The following is a 17,360-nucleotide window of genomic DNA, read 5'->3' as shown; positions in this document are numbered from 1 at the left end:
ATTGCACCATTGCACTCCAACCTGGGCAGCAAGAACAAACCTCTTTCTCTAAAAAAAAAAAAAAAAAAAAAAAGAAGAAGATATACATGTACTATACCTAAAAGCACACATGAAAACATTAATACTGATTCTCTAAGAAGGCTTCAGGGGTTAAAGAACTAGATAACCATTAAAAAAAATTCCACCTGAAGAGTGATTTAGTCACATTTCATGAAGCACTATTACATAATTACCTAATTTGGTTCTCAAAAAAATTGACAATATAAAGAGTAAATAATAATGTCTACATTTTATAGATAAGGCAACAGAATTTGACACTGAGTGTCCTTGGATTGCACAGCTAATAAGCAGCAATGCCCAGCCTCCTAATTTTATACTGAGTCTAGTACTTCCTTCTTTCCAAGTCTCATATGCATGATCGTGAAATTAATAATTTTCTTTCTTTTTTTTTGAGACGGAGTTTTGCTGTTGTTACCCAGGCTGGAGTGCAATGGCACAATCTCGGCTCACCGCAACCTCCGCCTCCTGGGTTCAAGCAAAATTCTCCTGCCTCAGCCTCCCAAGTAGCTGGGACTACAGGCGTGCACTACCATGCCCAGCTAATTTTTGTATTTTTAGTAGAGATGGGGTTTTACCTTGTTGACCAGGATGGTCTCGATCTCTTGACCTCGTGATCCACCCACCTCGGCCTCCCAAAGTGCTGGGATTCAAGGCGAGAGCCACCGCACCCAGCCATAAATAATTTTCAGTAGAGAATTTGTATTCCTGCTACCAGCAGCACTGTCCACACACTTCCCCAGATAACACATAATAAATACTCTTCAATTTAACTAAAAAGATGATCAGGAAGAATTTGCTGCCGACCATTTAAAAATGGATTTCAGGCCAGGTGCAGTGGCTCATGCCCATAATCCCAGCACTTTGGGAGGCCAAGAGGGGTGGAACAGAAGGTCAGGAGTTTGAAACCAGCCTGGCCAACATGGTGAAACCCTATCTCCACTAAAAATAGAAAAATTAGCCAGGCATGGTGGCAGGCACCTGCAATCCCAGCTACTAGGGCGGCCGAGGCAGAATAGCTTTAAACCAGAAGGTGGAGGTTGCAGTGAACTGAAATGGCACAACTGCACTCCAGCCTGGGCAACAAAAGCAAAACTCTGTTTTAAAAAAATAAGTAAATAAATTCCAATGAGAAACATAAATTATTGAAGGAATTACTCACTGATTAGTTTTTATATTCCATTGCTCTATTAAATAGTATAAACAATCAGAGGTGGCTAACATTTTACAATGATTTACAAAGGATCACTGACCTCCCAGACTAGTACACATTTGTTGGTTTTCTTCACAGCTTCCTCATCAGATTCCTCATCATCTGGAAGAAAAATCTTGTTACAGACTCAGCCTTGAGATTCAGGTTCTAAACAAACAATATTCAAATCTACCCAAACTCTAAAATATTGTCACCCTTGTTATGTGTTGAACCAAATGTTTTATTCTCTGTTGCCCTTTATTTTTTCCAAATTAAACTTGAAGCTCCAAGTGGGCAGGAATATAAATTGATACAATTAGCATTTACTGAGCACCTGTTATGAATCAAAAGCTGCAACAGGTACTGGGAATAAGAAAATAAAAAATAAGCAGTCAACATAAAAATTTGTCCTAAGAACTTTGGGAGGCAGGCTCAACATCATATAGTACTCTCAAAAAACTTGCACCGAATGGAGGAGGAGGGCAGATAAACCAAATCAAAATCATCAGCTGGGCATGGTGGCTCACACCTGTAAGTCTACCACTTTGGGAAGCCAAGGTGGTTAGATAACCTGAAGTCAAGAGTTCGAGATCAGCATGGCCAACATGGTGAAACTTCATCTCTACTAAAAACAGAAAAATTAGGCTGGGCACGGCAGCTCACACTTGTAATCCCAGCACTTTGGGAGGCCAAAGTGAGTGGATCACGAGGTCAGGTGTTCAAGGCCAGCCTGGTCAAGATGGTAAAACCTCATCTCTACTAAAAAATACAAAAATTAGGCCGGGTGCGGTGGCTCATGCCTGTAATCTCAGCACTTTGGGAGGCTGAGGAGGGCAGATCACGAGGTCCAGAGATCGAGACCATCCTGGCCAACGTGGTGAAACCCTGTCTCTACTAAAAATACAAAAACTAGCTGGGCATAGTGGCACGCACCTGTAGTCCCAGCTACTCGGAAGGCTGAGGTGGAAGGATCACTTGAACCCAGGAGGCAGAGGGTGCAGTGAGCTGAGGACTGCACCACTGCGCTCCAGCCTGGTGACAGAGCAAGACTCCGTCTAAAAAAAAAAAAAATTAGCCAGGCATGGTGGCAGGTGCCTATAATCCCAGCTACTCAGGAGACTGAGGTAGGAGACAGGGATGGAGTTTGTAATAAGCTGAGATCATTCCAGTGTGCTCCAGCCTGGGTGACAGAATGAGACTCCATCTCAAAAAAGTAAAAATAAAAAATAAAAAATTAGCCAGGCATGGTGGCAGGTGACTGTAATCCCAGCATCTTGGGAGGCCAAGGCAGGAGAATCACTTAAACCTGGGAGGTAGAGGTTGGAGTCAGCCAAGATTGCATGATTGCACTCCAGCCTGGGCAACAGAGCAAAAACTATGCTTCAAAAAAAAAAAAAATTATCTTATGCACATGTGTAAAACAAAATAAAATATAAGTCAGTTATATTACAAAAATGTACTTTAAATACTTCAAGGACAAAAAGTACAGGAAGGCTAAAGTTAGGTAGTTAACAAAAGTTAAGAAAAGTTCTCTGCAGTTTTTTAAAATTTTTTATTCTCAGGTCTCTTAAGATGAACTCTGCAGATTTAATTTATTTATTATTTTTTTTTTTTTTTTGGTTTAGACATAGAGTCTCACTCTGTCACCTAGGCTGGAGTGCAATGACGTGGTCTTGCCTCACTGCAACCTCAGCAATCCTCCTGCCTCAGCCTCCTGAGTAGCTGGGACTACAGGGGCCCATCATCATGCCTGGTGAATTTTTGTGTTTTTACCAGAGACAGGGTTTCACCATGTTGGCCAGGCTGGTCACAAACTCCTGACCTCAAGTGATCTGCTCACCTCAGCCTCCCAAAGTGCTAGGATTACAAGCATGAGCCATTGCGCCTGGCCTTAAATGTATTTTTGACTTAACAATATATTCAACTTATCACAGGTTTATTAGAACCCCATCATAACGAGCATTTCTGTGTGTGTGTGTGTGTGTGTGTAAGATAACAGGAAAAAGAAAAAGTAGTTTTTTGATTACAGCAGATCTTTTTTGATCCGAAAGTCTTTTTTTTTGGGCCTTCTGTCCTTAGGAAAAAAAAAAACATCAGGCTGGGCACAGTCACTCATGCTTGTAATCCTAGCACTTTGGGAGGTTGAGGTGGGCGGATCACCTGAGGTCAGGAGTTTGAGGCCAGTCTGGCCAACATGGAGAAACCCCATCTCTACTAAAAATACAAAATTAGCTTGGTGTGGTCGTGCATGCCTGTAATCCCAGCTACTCGAGAGGCTGAGGCAGGAGAATCACTCAAACTGGGGAGGCAGAGGTTGCGGTGAACCAAGATTGCACCATTGTACTCCGGCCTGGGCAACACAGTGAAACTGTCTCCAAAAAAAAAGATCAAAGAATAATATAATACAGACACTGTACACATGAATGTATTGCTTAATTTGCTTTTTCTTTGAGACGGTCTCATTCTGTCACCCAGGCTGGACTGCAGTGGCACAATCACAGCTTACTGCAGCCTCGACCTCCCCAAGCTCAAGTGATCCTCCCACCTCAGCTTCCTGAGTAGCTGGGAGTATAGCTGTTTGCCTCCACACTCTGCAAATTTTTGTACTTTTTGTAGAGATGAGGTTTCACCATGCCCAGGCTGGTCTCAAGCAATCTCCCTACCTCAGCCTCCCAAAGTGCTAGGATTACAGGCATGAGCCACCATGCCTATCTGCTTGCTGAATTTTCAAATACTGAATAAATTCATGTAACCAGTACTCAGATTCCGGACAGACACAGAAACCAACTGGTAGAAAAGTCTTAAATGATAGGCAAAAAAAACAACTTTATCACCCATGCATATAATCATGTAGTAAACACTATATGAATGTCTAGGAGGCTCAAAGTTTAAATGGGTCTTTCTAAATTTTCTGAACACTATTCTGTGTTAGCAAGAGTGTCACAGGGAGGGAATAAGATGAACGGACAGATGTACCATCCCCACCTCCCACAGCTCTCCCACTTAATCCCCCTCTAACCCCCATTCACCATCTCCCTTCGTGTTAGATGTCTGTTCATCCCACTTTATCCGATGCAGCATAAGACGCTTAAATTTCTTCTGGGCCTTGGGGCCTGGAAACAGAGAAGAAGAATTTTGCCAGAACTGTGGAAAATGATGGGCCAGAAAGAACCTCTGAGCTCATCTAATGCTCAGACATTAATGTGGTAATTGAACTAATCCCAAGCAACACATTTTAGGGCCTTCTACTCCAATGAACACAGAAGCAGAGACCTAGAATATTGTATCAGACATGACACTAAAATACTCTTTTTCTCCTTTCTCCCCACAATGCTAGTCACTCTAAGCCTAGGGTTGTCTGGGGGATAGTATCCCTCAAGTTTTTCAGACTCACCCCCTTCCACTACTACCACGTTGACATCCTTGTGCAGTACCACCACCCCTGTCAGGTACAGTTGCCCAGCATTGGCCTCAATCTTGAACTTCTTGGCTGGGTTGCTCAAATTTCGCACTCTGGAGAAGGGAAAGTTTAGTTATGTCTTCCATTTTAGTATCAGCAGCTGCCTGAATGGAGTGGCAAGTAAACGGATGAATCCAAAATGGTTTCCTCTCTATAAATAAAGGCCTCTGGAGTAAACAAATAGATGAATGCTTAAAAGGTAGAGTTGATGAGTCTAGAAACATTTCCACAATCTTGTATTTCTTCAAAGTCTAGGACTTTATACAATAAGCAGGTAACCAAAATTTACTCTAAGGATCAGAGAGAGGTATTTACTATCATCCAAAAATATTCACAATCTCATTATTCTTGACAATATAAAGATCTACAAATTTTTTGTTCTCTAGATCCTTATAATATAGAATCACTCAGTTGGGCGCAGTGGCTCATGCCTGTAATCCCAGCACTTTGGGAGGCTGAGGTGGGCAGATCTCAAGGTCAGGAGTTAGAGACCAGCCTGGCCAATATGGTGAAACCCCATCTCTACTAAAAATACAAAAATTTAGCTGAGCATGGGGGCACACACCTATAATTCTAGCTATTTGGGAGGCTGAGGCAGGAGAATCGCTTGAACCCAGGAGGCAGAGGTTACAGTGAGCCGAGACTGTGCTACTGCACTCCATTCTGGGCAACAAAGCAAGACTCTGTCTCAAAAAATATAAATAAATAAATAAATAAATAAATAAATAAATAAATAAATAAATGTGTGTGTGTGTATACATATATATATGATCACTATATAGGCATGAAAATTTTCTAGAAGGATATGTGAAAAACTGTTAATAGCAATTACCTAAAGACAGTGGTTCTAAGGGATCAGAGAATAGAAAGGGGACATTTTGAGTAAGTGTATTGTCAGATAATTTTTTCTAATTTTTTCTTTTCTTTTGAGACAAAGTCTCACTCTCACCCAGGCTGGAGTACAGTGGCACAATCTCGGCTTACTGCAACCTCCACCTTCTTGGTTAAAGCGATTCTCCTGCCTCAGCCTCCTGAGTAGCTGGGACTACAGGCACATGCCACCACACCTGACTGGTTTTTTTTTTCTTTTTGAGACGGTGTTTCGCCCTGTCTCCAGGCAGTAGTGCAGTGGCTGGATCTCAGCTCACTGCAATCTCTGCCTCCCGGGTTCAAGCAATTCTCCTGCCCCAGCCTCCCAAGTACCTGGGATTACAGGTGCATGCCACCATGCCCAGCTAATTTTTTGGATTTTAATAGAGATGGGGTTTCACCATGTTGGCCAGGATGGTCTAGATCTCTTGACCTCGTGATCCACCCACCTTGGCCTCCCAAAAGTGCTGGGATTACAGGCATGAGCCACAGTGCCCGGCAATTTTTAAAAAATCTTAATAAGCATTCACTACTTTGTAATAACGTACCACTTTTATAATAAAGAACTAGTTAAGGCCAGGCATGGTGGCTCACGCCTGTAATCCAAGCACTCTGGAGGCCAAGGCGGGCAGATCACCTGGGGTTGGGAATTCAAGACCAGCCTGACCAATATGGTGAAACCCTGTTTTTTGTTTTTTTTTTGTTAAAAAAAAAAAAAAAAAAAGAACTAGTTAATAAAACTAAGCATATTTTAAAAATAGAAGATACACAGTCAGACGCAGTGGCTCATGCCTATAATCCCAGCACACTGGAAAGCTGAGGTGGGCGGATCTCAAGGTCAAGAAATCAAGACCATTCTAGCCAACAAGGTGAAACCCCAACTCTACTAAAAACACAAAAAGTAGCCAGGCACGGTGGCATCCATCTCTGGCCCCAGCTACTCGGGAGGCTAAGGCAGGAGAGGTTGCAGCGAGCCAAGACTGCACCATTGCACTCCAGCCTGGCAACAGAGAAAGACTCTGTCTCAAAAAACAAACACACACAAAAAAGAAGATACATGTGTACTCAATATAAAAGAATAACAACATTAAATCAACACAAAGGTAGAAAAATATTTACAGCATATAAAATGAATTTTGGAGTGAGGATGAAACCACTACAGCAATACATCAGGGTGAGGATGTGACTACTGAGAAAAGAAATCTGTAATGCTTCCATGGATGCTGGAAGCAAACTCAGAGTAGTTAAGAAAGACGGAAAAAAAAAAAAAGAAATAGGATGATTATAGTTCTCAAAGGACATAGAATCTTTAGTTCACATCTTGGCCTAAACAAGAATATTGATTTGTTCATTTTTCAAAGCTAACATCCTGGTAAAAAAAAGACTTGAGACGGAAGAATTGGATAACCATAAACATAAGTCACTAACCCTCACTTTTATAAAAGATTTACTAGCTCTTGATCCAGACTAGGGTCATTAAAAGAGAGGAGGAACTGGTATTAGATATGCTTTTAGGCCACAGTGATTCTGCCTCAAGCCCTTGGAAAATGTTTTAGTAATTCTAAGGGGAAGGTTGGCCCAGTATGGACACCTACCTATATACAGATATGTGTACCCCCTGTGAAATGTCTTCTTTAAGCTTTTTAATTTTCTTGACCTTTCTCTGTTCTGCCGTGAGCTTTCGGGCAGCGTTGGCCTCTTCATGCGCTCTGTCGTGACAGGAAGGACATCCACAAGTGAGAAAGGCATTGAAGATCAGAGGCAGGGCTGAGGGAAAGAGAGAGCAACGGAGGACTCTCCCCTCCCTCCAAATGTGGATCCCCCAGAAGAGTTTGGGAAAGGTACTTGCCCGGGGTTTCCACCCAATCCCATGGCACTTACTTCTGCCTTTTTGCCATCTGAGCTCGGACATGGGCTTCTACCTTCGTGGGGTCTTGAACAGCTTCTGTTCCTAATACTCGCATCAAATTAGAAATTCTCACTGCAGTGAAGAGAGGACAGCAATCAATCTTTGAGGTCACTTCTGCAGCTGGGTAACTTGTTATCTCTTCCATACCAATTCATACAATTTACCTATTTCAAATCTCTGCTCTAAACTCACTTCCTCCAATAACTCCTACCTTGAAAATCCCACCCAATCACTTCAGCATTTGCGAAAGTTCACACAATTAAGTTGAAGAATTGGCATGCATTTATGTTACCTGAAAATTTATGAAGGAACTTCATAGATGTGGAACTTAATTTCTTTCATATTTTTCACACTGATCACAGCATCCGGTAAAAGAGCTTATACATAACAGTTACTCACTCAAAATATTGCTGAATGAGTATGTAACTACAGGGGCAAGTTTTTATTTTTGCCAATCAGTTTGAGCTTATAAGGTTGCTCAGGTTAGCCTTGAACTCATGAGCTCACCTTCGCAAGCACCACGACCTCCAGTGGGAGCCACTTTGGACCCCTTTATTTTTTTTGTTTTTGTTTTTTGAGGGGCAAGTTTTTTATCCTATACTTTCATTGCAAAAATTAAAACATTAAGAATTATGTACATAAAAGTCTACACAAATATTACAACTACTATCTTAATGAATTTCAAGACCTGTATTCTTCCAGGAAAACCAGAGTGCTTATATAATCAGTATGCTTAAAAATAAGCCTTAAATGGCCTCTATAACGAATGTGTTGACCTATCTTAATATGAAAAGATGGCAGAAAACTTGGAGAAAAAAGACTCCAAGAATGATTCTTAGAAACAGAAATCACCCAAATATAGAAATGTTAAGGTTCCTCTAGAATTAAAGACATAAACTTGCCACCCTTTTTAGCGGCAGAGGCCACTAAGAAATGTACCTTTGGGTTCTGGAGGAGGCATTAGGCCCAGCCTGACTTTTTCTTGTAGTTCTTTCTGTGCTTCCCTCCTTGTTTGTCTCCGAAGTTTTTTCTGTTCCTTCTTGGTAAGATATACTCCCAGCGTAACTGGTGTATCATTGTCAACTGTGAGGCAGAAAAATTAGTATACCAAAGCAGTAAGAATATATATACATATATATATATATATTTTTTTTTTTTTTTTTGAGAAGGAGTCTTGCTCTGTCGCCCAGGATGGAGTGCAATGGCATGATCTCAGCTCACTGCAGCCTCTGCCTCCCCGATTCAAGCGAATCTCCTGCCTCAGCCTCCTGTACACGCCACCATGCCTTGCTAATGTTTGTATTTTAGTAGAGACGGGGTTTCACCATGTTGGCCAGGCATGAGCCACTGAATCCAGCCAGCAATAATAGTATTAAAGAGACCAAGGTAAATATCAATATCATTAAAAGAAACATTAGGCTGGGCACAGTGGCCTATGCCTGTAATTCTAGCACTTTGGTAGGCCAAGGTGGGAGGATTGCTTGAGCCCAAGAGTTCAAGACCAGCCTGGACAACAAAGTGAGACCCGACTACTATAAACATTTTATGTAAAAAAAAAAAAAAAAAAAATTGAAACTTTAGAGAATGAAGAAAACTCATTAATTAATAAGAGATCAGTAAGATTAAAATCAGTTCAAGCCAAGGCACTATGGCAATGTTCTTAAAAAAATTCTTATCTTTAAGTAGTGTTCTTAGTTGTTTTCCTTTAAGTTATTAAATCCCTTCATCAAATGATACCTGGCAAATATAGAAAACAAAATTAGGGCCAGGTGCTGTGGCTCACGCCTGTAATCCCAACACTTTGAGAGGCCAAGGTGGGTGGATCACTTGAAGTCAGGAGTTTAAGACCAGCATGCCCAACATAGCAAAACCCTGCCTCTACTAAAAATACAAAAATTAGCTGGGTGTGGTAGCAGGCACCTATAATCCCACTACTTGGTAGGCTGAGGCAGGAGAATCGCTTAAACCCAGGGGGTGGAGGTTGCAGTGAGCCCAGATTGCACCATTACACTCCAGCCTGGGTGACAAGAGAGAAACTCCGTTTCAAAAAAAAAAAAAATTAGGCTGGCCTCAGGAATTTGAGACCAGCCTAGCCAATATGATGAAACCCCATTTCTACTAAAAATATAAAAATTAGCTAGGTATGATGACTCAAGCCTGTAGTCCCACTACTCAGGAGGCTGAGGCAGAAGAATTGCTGGAACCTGGGAGATGGAGGTTGCAGTGAGCCAAGATTGCACCACTGCACTCCAGCCTGGGAAACAGAGCAAGACTCCATCATAAAAAAAAAAAAAATTAAAAATTAAAAACTTAAAAATAAGTAAAACAAAAAACAAAAACTCCACATTCTTCTAATGATTCACACTGATAACCGCTAAGTAGAATCTAGTTAAGTAAATTTCAGTGACTATTACAAATTGTATTGTCTGTTTTGTTTTTGAGACAGGGTCTCTCTCTGTCACCCAAACTGGAGTAGAGGCATGTTTACACCTTAATACAATCTCTACCTCCTAGGCTCATGCAATCCACCCCCCATCAGCCTCCCAAGTAGCTAGGACTACACATGCATGCCACCTTGCCAGCTCATTTTTTGTAGAAACAAGGATTTACCACCGGGCCTGGTCATAATTTATATTAAGATCTCAAACTACTTTTTAAACTTATTGAAAGATACTGTCAAGCAAATTTATCAATTAGGATATTTTCTCCTAGTTTATCCCAAGTGTTAAAATAGCCTATGATTTGCCTAAGCCTTGAAGAATGCATTTCAGTTATTATCTCTACAAATGAGGAAATTCCCAATATTCAAAGTGACATATCCATGGCCAGGCATTCTGCTAGTTAAAAACACAGCCACAACTAAGCCAAAAACTTTGCTACAAAAAGAAAAAAGGAAAACTGCCCACAGAGGAGGTCTACAGAAAAAAAAAAAAATTAAAAAAAGAAAAAATAAACTAAAAAAACAAGAGAAGAAAAAAGAAATGCTAAAGACAAAGAAAATAGACGGGCAGGAGTATAGTATGGTGTACAAGACTAGAGCTGGTATTAGCACTATGGCAAAAGCCCAATTTGTACTATACATCAGTGAGGTCATCTACAGATGAGATCTCAATGCTCTAGAGCTACACTCTTCAATATAGTAGTCATTAGCCATATGAGCTATTTAAATTTAAATAGATTAAAACTGAATAAGGGCTGGTACAGTGGCTCATGCTTGTAATCCCAGCACTTTGGGAAGCCAAGGTGGAAGAATAGCTTAAGCCCAGGAATTCAAGACCAGTCTAGGCAAAATGGCAAAACCTGTCTCTCTACAAAAAAAACAGGAAAAAATTAGCTGGGCATGGTAGCATGTGCTTATAGTCCCAGAGATCCAGGAGGTTGAGTTGGGAGGATCACCTGGGCCTGGGAGGTTAGGGCTGCAGTGAGTCCCCACATTTCATCCTGGGCTATAAGAGTGAGACCCTGTCCCCCCCACCCCCCCCAAAAAAAAAAAAAAGAATAAAATTAAGAATTCAGGCTAGACACAGTGGCTCATGCCTTTAATTCCAGCACTTTGGGAGGCTGAGGCAGGCGGATAACTTGAGGCCAGGAGTTCAACACCAGCCTGGCCAGTATGGGGGGAAGCCCATCTCTACTAAAAATACAAAATTAGCTTGGCATGGTGGTGCATGCCTATAATATCAGCTACTCAGGAGGCAGAGGTTGCAGTGAGCCAAGATCACACCACTGCACTCCAGCCTGGGTGACAGAACAACATTCTATTTAAAAAAAAATTAAAAATTAAATTCCTCAGTTGTATTGTGTAACTCAACACTCACTTATGGGGGTGATCACTCTGTGACTTTCCTCTATGTAAACATTAATAAATTTGTATGCCTTTTCTCCAACTAATGTGCCTTATGTGCCTTTTTTGAATTAATTTTTCACTGAAACTTCATAGGGAAAAGGGAAAGTTTTTCCCTTGGCCCCTATAGTAGACAGAAACTGTTTTTCCCTGTATTTCTTCACCAGTTTGTTAAATCTTTTTCAATGCTTTTTCAAAAAACATCCATTTATGTAAAAAAACACTCAATTTTGTCTTCCTGTGGCTTTTTTGTTTTTTGAGACGAAGTCTCACTGTCATCCAGGCTGGAGTGCAGTGGCACGATCTCAGCTCACTGCAACATCCACCTCCCGGGTTAAAGTGATTCTCGTGCTGCAACCTCCCTAGCAGCTGGGACTACAGGCATGTGCCACCACACCTGGCTAATTTTTGTATTTTTAGTAGAGATGGGGTTTCGCCATGTTGCCCAGGCAAGTTGCAAACTCCTGGCCTCATGGGCTCTGCCCGACTCTGCCTCCCAAAGTGCTGGGATTATAGGCATGAGCCGCTGTGCCCAGCCTTCTGAGGCATTTTCATTTTTTTCCCCCACTATTTTTATTTTATTTATTTATTTTTATTTTATTCTTAAGAGAAACAAGTTTGGGCCAGGTGCAGTCGCCCAAGCCTGTAATCTCAGCACTTTGGGAGGCTGAGGCAGGCAGATCACCTGAGGTTGGGAGTTTGAGACCAGCCTGACCAACACAGAGAAACCCTGTCTCTACTAAAAATACAAAATTAGCCAGGTGTGGTGGTGCATGCCTGTAATCCCAGCTACTCGGGAGGCTGAGCCAGAACTGCTTGAACCCGGGAAGTGGAGGCTACAGTGAGCCGAGATCGCATCATTGCACTCCAGCCTGGACAAGAGCAAAACTCCACCTAAAAAAAAAAAAAAAAAAAAAAAAGAGAGAGAGAGAGAGAGAGAGAGAAAAGCAACTTTGTTTCTCAGTTTCAACTTTGGGAAACTAACAAAAAGTCCTTTGGAGTCAGCATCCCTCACAGTGGGTAGAGGAGCATATTGCATCTAATATAACACACCACCCCAAAAGTTCAGCTCTTGCATTTGCATTTAGCTGTGGACACTAGGACACCATGGTTCTATAAAAGGAGCAAGCTGAGGGGTGCCTCCTAGGAACAACCCGGGAACTGTAAACGTAAAGCTTCATGAAGTTATTGGGGCTTTTTTCTTTTTGAGACAAGGTCTAGCACTATCACCCAGGCTGGAGTGCAGTTGGCGCCATCTCAGCTTATTGCAGCCTCCACCTCCCAGGCTCAAGCCATCCTCCAGACCTCAGCCGGGTAGCTGGGACTACAGATACATACCACCATGCCCAGCTAATTTTTGTACGTTTTGTCAAGACTCAGTTTTGCCATTTTGCCCAGGTCTCAAACTCCTAAGCTCAAGCAATCTGCCCACCTCAGCCTCCCAAAGTGCAGTGATTACAGGCGTGAGCCACCATACCCAGCCAAATTTTTTTTTTCCTTGAGATGGGTCTTACTATGCTGCCCAGGCTGGTCTTGAACTCTTGGCCTCAAGTGATCCTCCTGTCTCAGCCTTCCAAAGTGTTCGGATTAGAGGCATGAGCCACCATGCTCAGCTGTCTCATGAAATTCTAAGCACAGGAATCACAAGAACATGCACTTAAAATTTATGTTCACTGGTCAAACCACAAACTATTAACTGTCAGGAAAAAAACTGAATTAAAAAAAAGAATTACATATGAATACTGGCTACTGTATTGAACGGCACAGACACAGAACATGTTCATCACTATATAAACTTCCAGTGGATAATGCTGCTCTAGAGACTTGATTTAGCAATCTACACATTACCTGGAGGATTGAGTTGGGCTGGATGTTCAACAAGATTTGTGATTCCAAAATAATCTTCTCTCTTGGGATTTTCCTCTGTACTAAAATTGCAGGAAAAAAAGAAAACACAATATGTGGGTAGAGATGATTCTGAGAGGAGTCTCAGAAACACTGAAAAAACCTATTCTCCATAATGGGTTCTAGTGCTTGATATACCTAAAACAGCATTTACATACTTAAAATATATAATTATACACAATCTTCAAGAGAACTGAGTCCCTCTATGGTTGAACACACTCTCCACAGCAGTCATTCCCAACCTTTTTTCTACCACACCACAGCTGGTAGATGCTTTGTTCTCTCATTAGTGACAGTAAGTCCCTGAGAAAGTGGCTGACAAAGAATGGGTAAGGAAAGGCTAAGATAAAGTCTACTAAAGTCAGGTATCAGAATGATGGAGCAGGGCTGGGCACAGTGGCTTATGCCTATAATCCCAGCACTTTTCGAGACTGAGGCAGGCGGATCACCTGAGGGCAGGAATTCAAAACCAGCCTGGCCAAATAGTGAAATGCTGTTGTCTACTAAAAAGATAAAAATTGGCTTGGTACGGTGGTATGTGTTGTAGTCTCAGCTTAGCAAGGAGGCTGAGGTAGGAGAATCGCTTGAACCCAGGAGGCAGAGGTTGCAGTGAGCCAAGATCGTGCCACTGCATTCCAGCCTGGGTGAGAGCGAGACTCCCTCTCAAAAACAAGCAAACAAAACAAATACAGGAGCTTATGTACAGTTACTTATTTCTCTTGGATTTTAAAATTTTAATTAATGCATGAATACCATCCTTCCCACTAAAACCATAGCTTTACTAAAAGGTATTAACTTGAATCTTAAACTCAGCTGATTAAAAACTGGTGTTTTTTTTGAGATGAAGTCTTCTCTGTCACCCAGGTTGTAGTGCAATGGCATGGCTCACTGCAATCTCCGACTCCCAGGTTCAAGCGATTCTCCCACCTCAGCCTCTGGGATAGGAAGGACCACAGCTGTGTCCTACACCACACCCAGCTAATTTTTGTATTTTTAGTAGAGAAGGGGTTTCACTATGTTGGCCAGGCTGGTCTCAAACTCCTGACCACATGATCCACCCACCTGGGCCTCCCAAAGTGCTAAGATTACAGGAGTGAGCCACCATGCCCGGCCTAAAAAACCATTTCTTTTTTTTTTGAGACGGAGTTTCGCTCGTTACCCAGACTGGAGTGCAATGGCGCAAATCTCGGCTCACCGCAACCTCTGCCTCCTGGGTTCAAGCAATTCTCCTGCCTCAGCCTCCCGAGTAGCTGGGACTACAGGCGCGCACCACCATGCCCAGCTAATTTTTGTATTTTTAGTAGAGACGGGGTTTCACCTTGTTGACCAGGACGGTCTCGATCTCTTGACCTCGTGATCCAGTCACCTCGGCCTCCCAAAGTGCTGGGATTATACGTGTGAGTCACCACGCCCGGCCAAAAACTATTTCTTAAAAAAGGTACCAAAACAAACTCACAGATCAAAGCCATTGGGGATTATGTAAGAGTCCCACCACTCAATTTCAGGGATATCTCCTTCCTTTAGCTCCTTCTTAGGAGCAATGAGGGCAAGCCTAGTCGAAGTATGTATGCCTGTTTTTCGAGCTGCTTGTGAAATCTCTGCCTGTAGCTTCTCCAGTTGAGCCTAAAAACAAAATAAACCAAGACAGAAAGATAAACTGGAATCATAGAAAATAGAATTTGTAGAATCCCAAATTTTAAAGCACTTCCTTGTTGAACTCTACACCTAATACAAAAAGTTCATAATTTCTGAAAGCTTAGAAAGGAGCTGTTCTGCTTTATTTTATCTTTTATTGAGTTCAGGTACATAGATCTCACCTTTACCCTCTCCCTTCATGCCACAGTATATGCCTGTGGTAAATACACAGAAATAGAATTTTATGAAAACCTCACTTTGAGAGGACAAAAAGAAGGCAAAGGTGATTCAATATACAATGAATTAAACTTTCTAGGTATGTTGTCTGCAGTAAATTTTAACACAAGGCAAGCTTTCCTCAGTCACTCAGAATGTTTCAAATTGTTTCCCTCCACTCAGTTGTATGTGGAGAATTTTCAAACTCAATTTAATATTTCCACTTATGTAGAAACTAATCAGGAAGAGCAATCTGCTTAAAAAAACATATATTATAGAAACAAATACAATATATTTCTTTTTGAGAAGGAGTTTCAATCTCTTCCCCAGGCTGGAGGGCAGTGGTATGATCACAGCTCACCGCAACCTCTGCCTTTCGATTTCAAGTGATTCTCCTGCCTCTGCCTCTGGAGCAGCTGGGATTATAGGCGCCCGCCACCACGCCCGGCTAATTTTTGTATTTTTAGTAGAGACAGGGTTTTACCATGATAGCCGGGCTGGTCTCCAACTCCTAACGTCATGATCCACTCGCCTCAGCTTCCCAAAGTGCTGTTTTCAAATCGTTCATTGCTTTAAATCAGGAGTCCCCAACTCACCAGTCTGTGGCCTTTTAGGAAATGGGTTGCACAGCAGGTAAGCAGCAGGCAAGCCAATGAAGTTTCATCTGTACTTACAATCACTCCCTATTACCTGAATTACGGTCTGAGGTCTACCTCCTAACAGATCAGCAACAACATGAGATTCTCACAGGAGCACAAATCCTATTGCAAACTGTGCATGCAATGGACTTATGCTGTACATTCCTTATGAGAATCTAATGCCTGATATGTCACTATCTCCCATCACACCCAGATGGGACCGTCTCAGCAGGAAAACAGGCTCAAGGATCCCACTGATTTTATATTATGGTGAGTTGTATATTTCACCATATATTACAATAAAATAATAATAGAAATAGGCCAGCGTGGTGGCTCACGCCTGTAATCCCAGCACTTTGAGAGGCCGAGACAGGTGAATCACAAGGTCAGGAGTTTGGGACCAGCCTGGCCAACATAGTGAAACCCTGGCTCTATTAAAAATATAAAAAATTAGCCAGGCATGGTGGCATGCACCTGTAGTCCCAGCTACTCGGGAGGCTAAGGCAGGAGAATTGCTTGAACCCGAAGGCGGAGGTTGCAGTGAGCCATGACTGCACCACTGCACTTCAGCCCAGATGATAGTGTGAGACTCCATCACAAAAAAAAAAAAAGCTGGGCACACGGGCTCACACCTGTAATCCCAGCACTTTTGGAGGCCAGGGTGGGTGGATCACTTGAGGTTGGGAGTTCAAGATCAGCCTGATCAACATGGATAAACCCCATCTCTAATAAAAATACAAAATTAGCCAGACATCGTGGTGCAGGCCTGCAATCCCAGCTACCTGGGAGGCTGAGGCAGGAGAATTGCTTGAAACCGGGAGACAGAGGTTGCAGTAAGCTGAGATCGTGCCATTGCACTCCATCCTGGGCAACAAGACTGAAACTCCATTTCAAAACAACAATAATAATAGTAACAGAAATAAAGTACACAATAAATGTATGCACTTAAACCATCACGAAACCATCCCTACTTCTGGGGAATAATTGTCTTCCATGAAGCCAGTCCCTGCAGCCAAAAAGGTTGAGGACTACTGCTTTAAATGACCTATTTATCTAATTTCTTAGAACACTGAGATTTAACAGTGTTTTCCTGTGAGCTTCTTAACTTTTTCTAAATCCTGGGTTACGCTCTAAGCCAGATACCTTTGTCCGTAATCGCTGAGCAATCTTCTCAAATTTGCCCTTGTCATGGAATTTAAAAGTGCGTCTCTGGCGCTGGGAAGGGGCAATGGAGACTCGGGGGTCAAAAAAGGTATTGGACTCCATGTCTTCTGATGGCTTTTCCTTTAGCTGTTGCTTGAATTGTTCCCTCTTCACAGCACGAATATTGGCCTTCAGAGTAGGCATGCGGTGTGTCAGCTCAATCTCCTTGCCTGTTGCATCTACAGTGCGCCCTTGCTCATCTAGGATCAGTGGTGTGGGTTTAGTTTGGTCTTTTAACTCCACCTTCCTGAAAAATAGCCCGCAAAGAAATAAATCCTTTATAGAACATTAAGGCAAACAAAAAACAAACAAAATAAAGCCAGGCATGGTGGCTCAAGCCTGGAACCACAGCATTTTGGGAGGCCAAGGCAGCAGGATCACTTGAGCCCAGGAGTTAAGAGGCCAGTCTGGGCAACACAAGGAGATCCCGT

At 42.2% G+C, this 17,360-nt stretch overlaps 1 protein-coding gene across 2 annotated transcripts in view; it reads right to left on the bottom strand.

Annotated features, from left to right (window-relative positions):
- Positions 1-17,360, bottom strand: part of PRPF3 (pre-mRNA processing factor 3) — a 33,803-nt gene that overhangs the window by 2,871 nt on the left and 13,572 nt on the right. For both annotated transcript variants that reach the window (XM_035279684.3, XM_002759868.6), the window contains exons 7-15: positions 16,870-17,176; positions 14,694-14,860; positions 13,181-13,260; positions 8,428-8,571; positions 7,461-7,560; positions 7,175-7,288; positions 4,644-4,762; positions 4,279-4,362; positions 1,311-1,372 (exon numbers count right to left, since the gene is read on the bottom strand). In XM_035279684.3, coding sequence (XP_035135575.1) covers positions 1,311-1,372; positions 4,279-4,362; positions 4,644-4,762; positions 7,175-7,288; positions 7,461-7,560; positions 8,428-8,571; positions 13,181-13,260; positions 14,694-14,860; positions 16,870-17,176 — 1,177 coding nt within the window. The remainder of the gene's footprint in view (positions 1-1,310; positions 1,373-4,278; positions 4,363-4,643; positions 4,763-7,174; positions 7,289-7,460; positions 7,561-8,427; positions 8,572-13,180; positions 13,261-14,693; positions 14,861-16,869; positions 17,177-17,360) is intronic.

This window comes from Callithrix jacchus, chromosome 18 (assembly GCF_049354715.1).
Source record: "Callithrix jacchus isolate 240 chromosome 18, calJac240_pri, whole genome shotgun sequence".
Classification (NCBI taxonomy): domain Eukaryota; kingdom Metazoa; phylum Chordata; class Mammalia; order Primates; family Cebidae; genus Callithrix; species Callithrix jacchus.
This window is presented reverse-complemented; position numbering and strand designations above follow the sequence as displayed.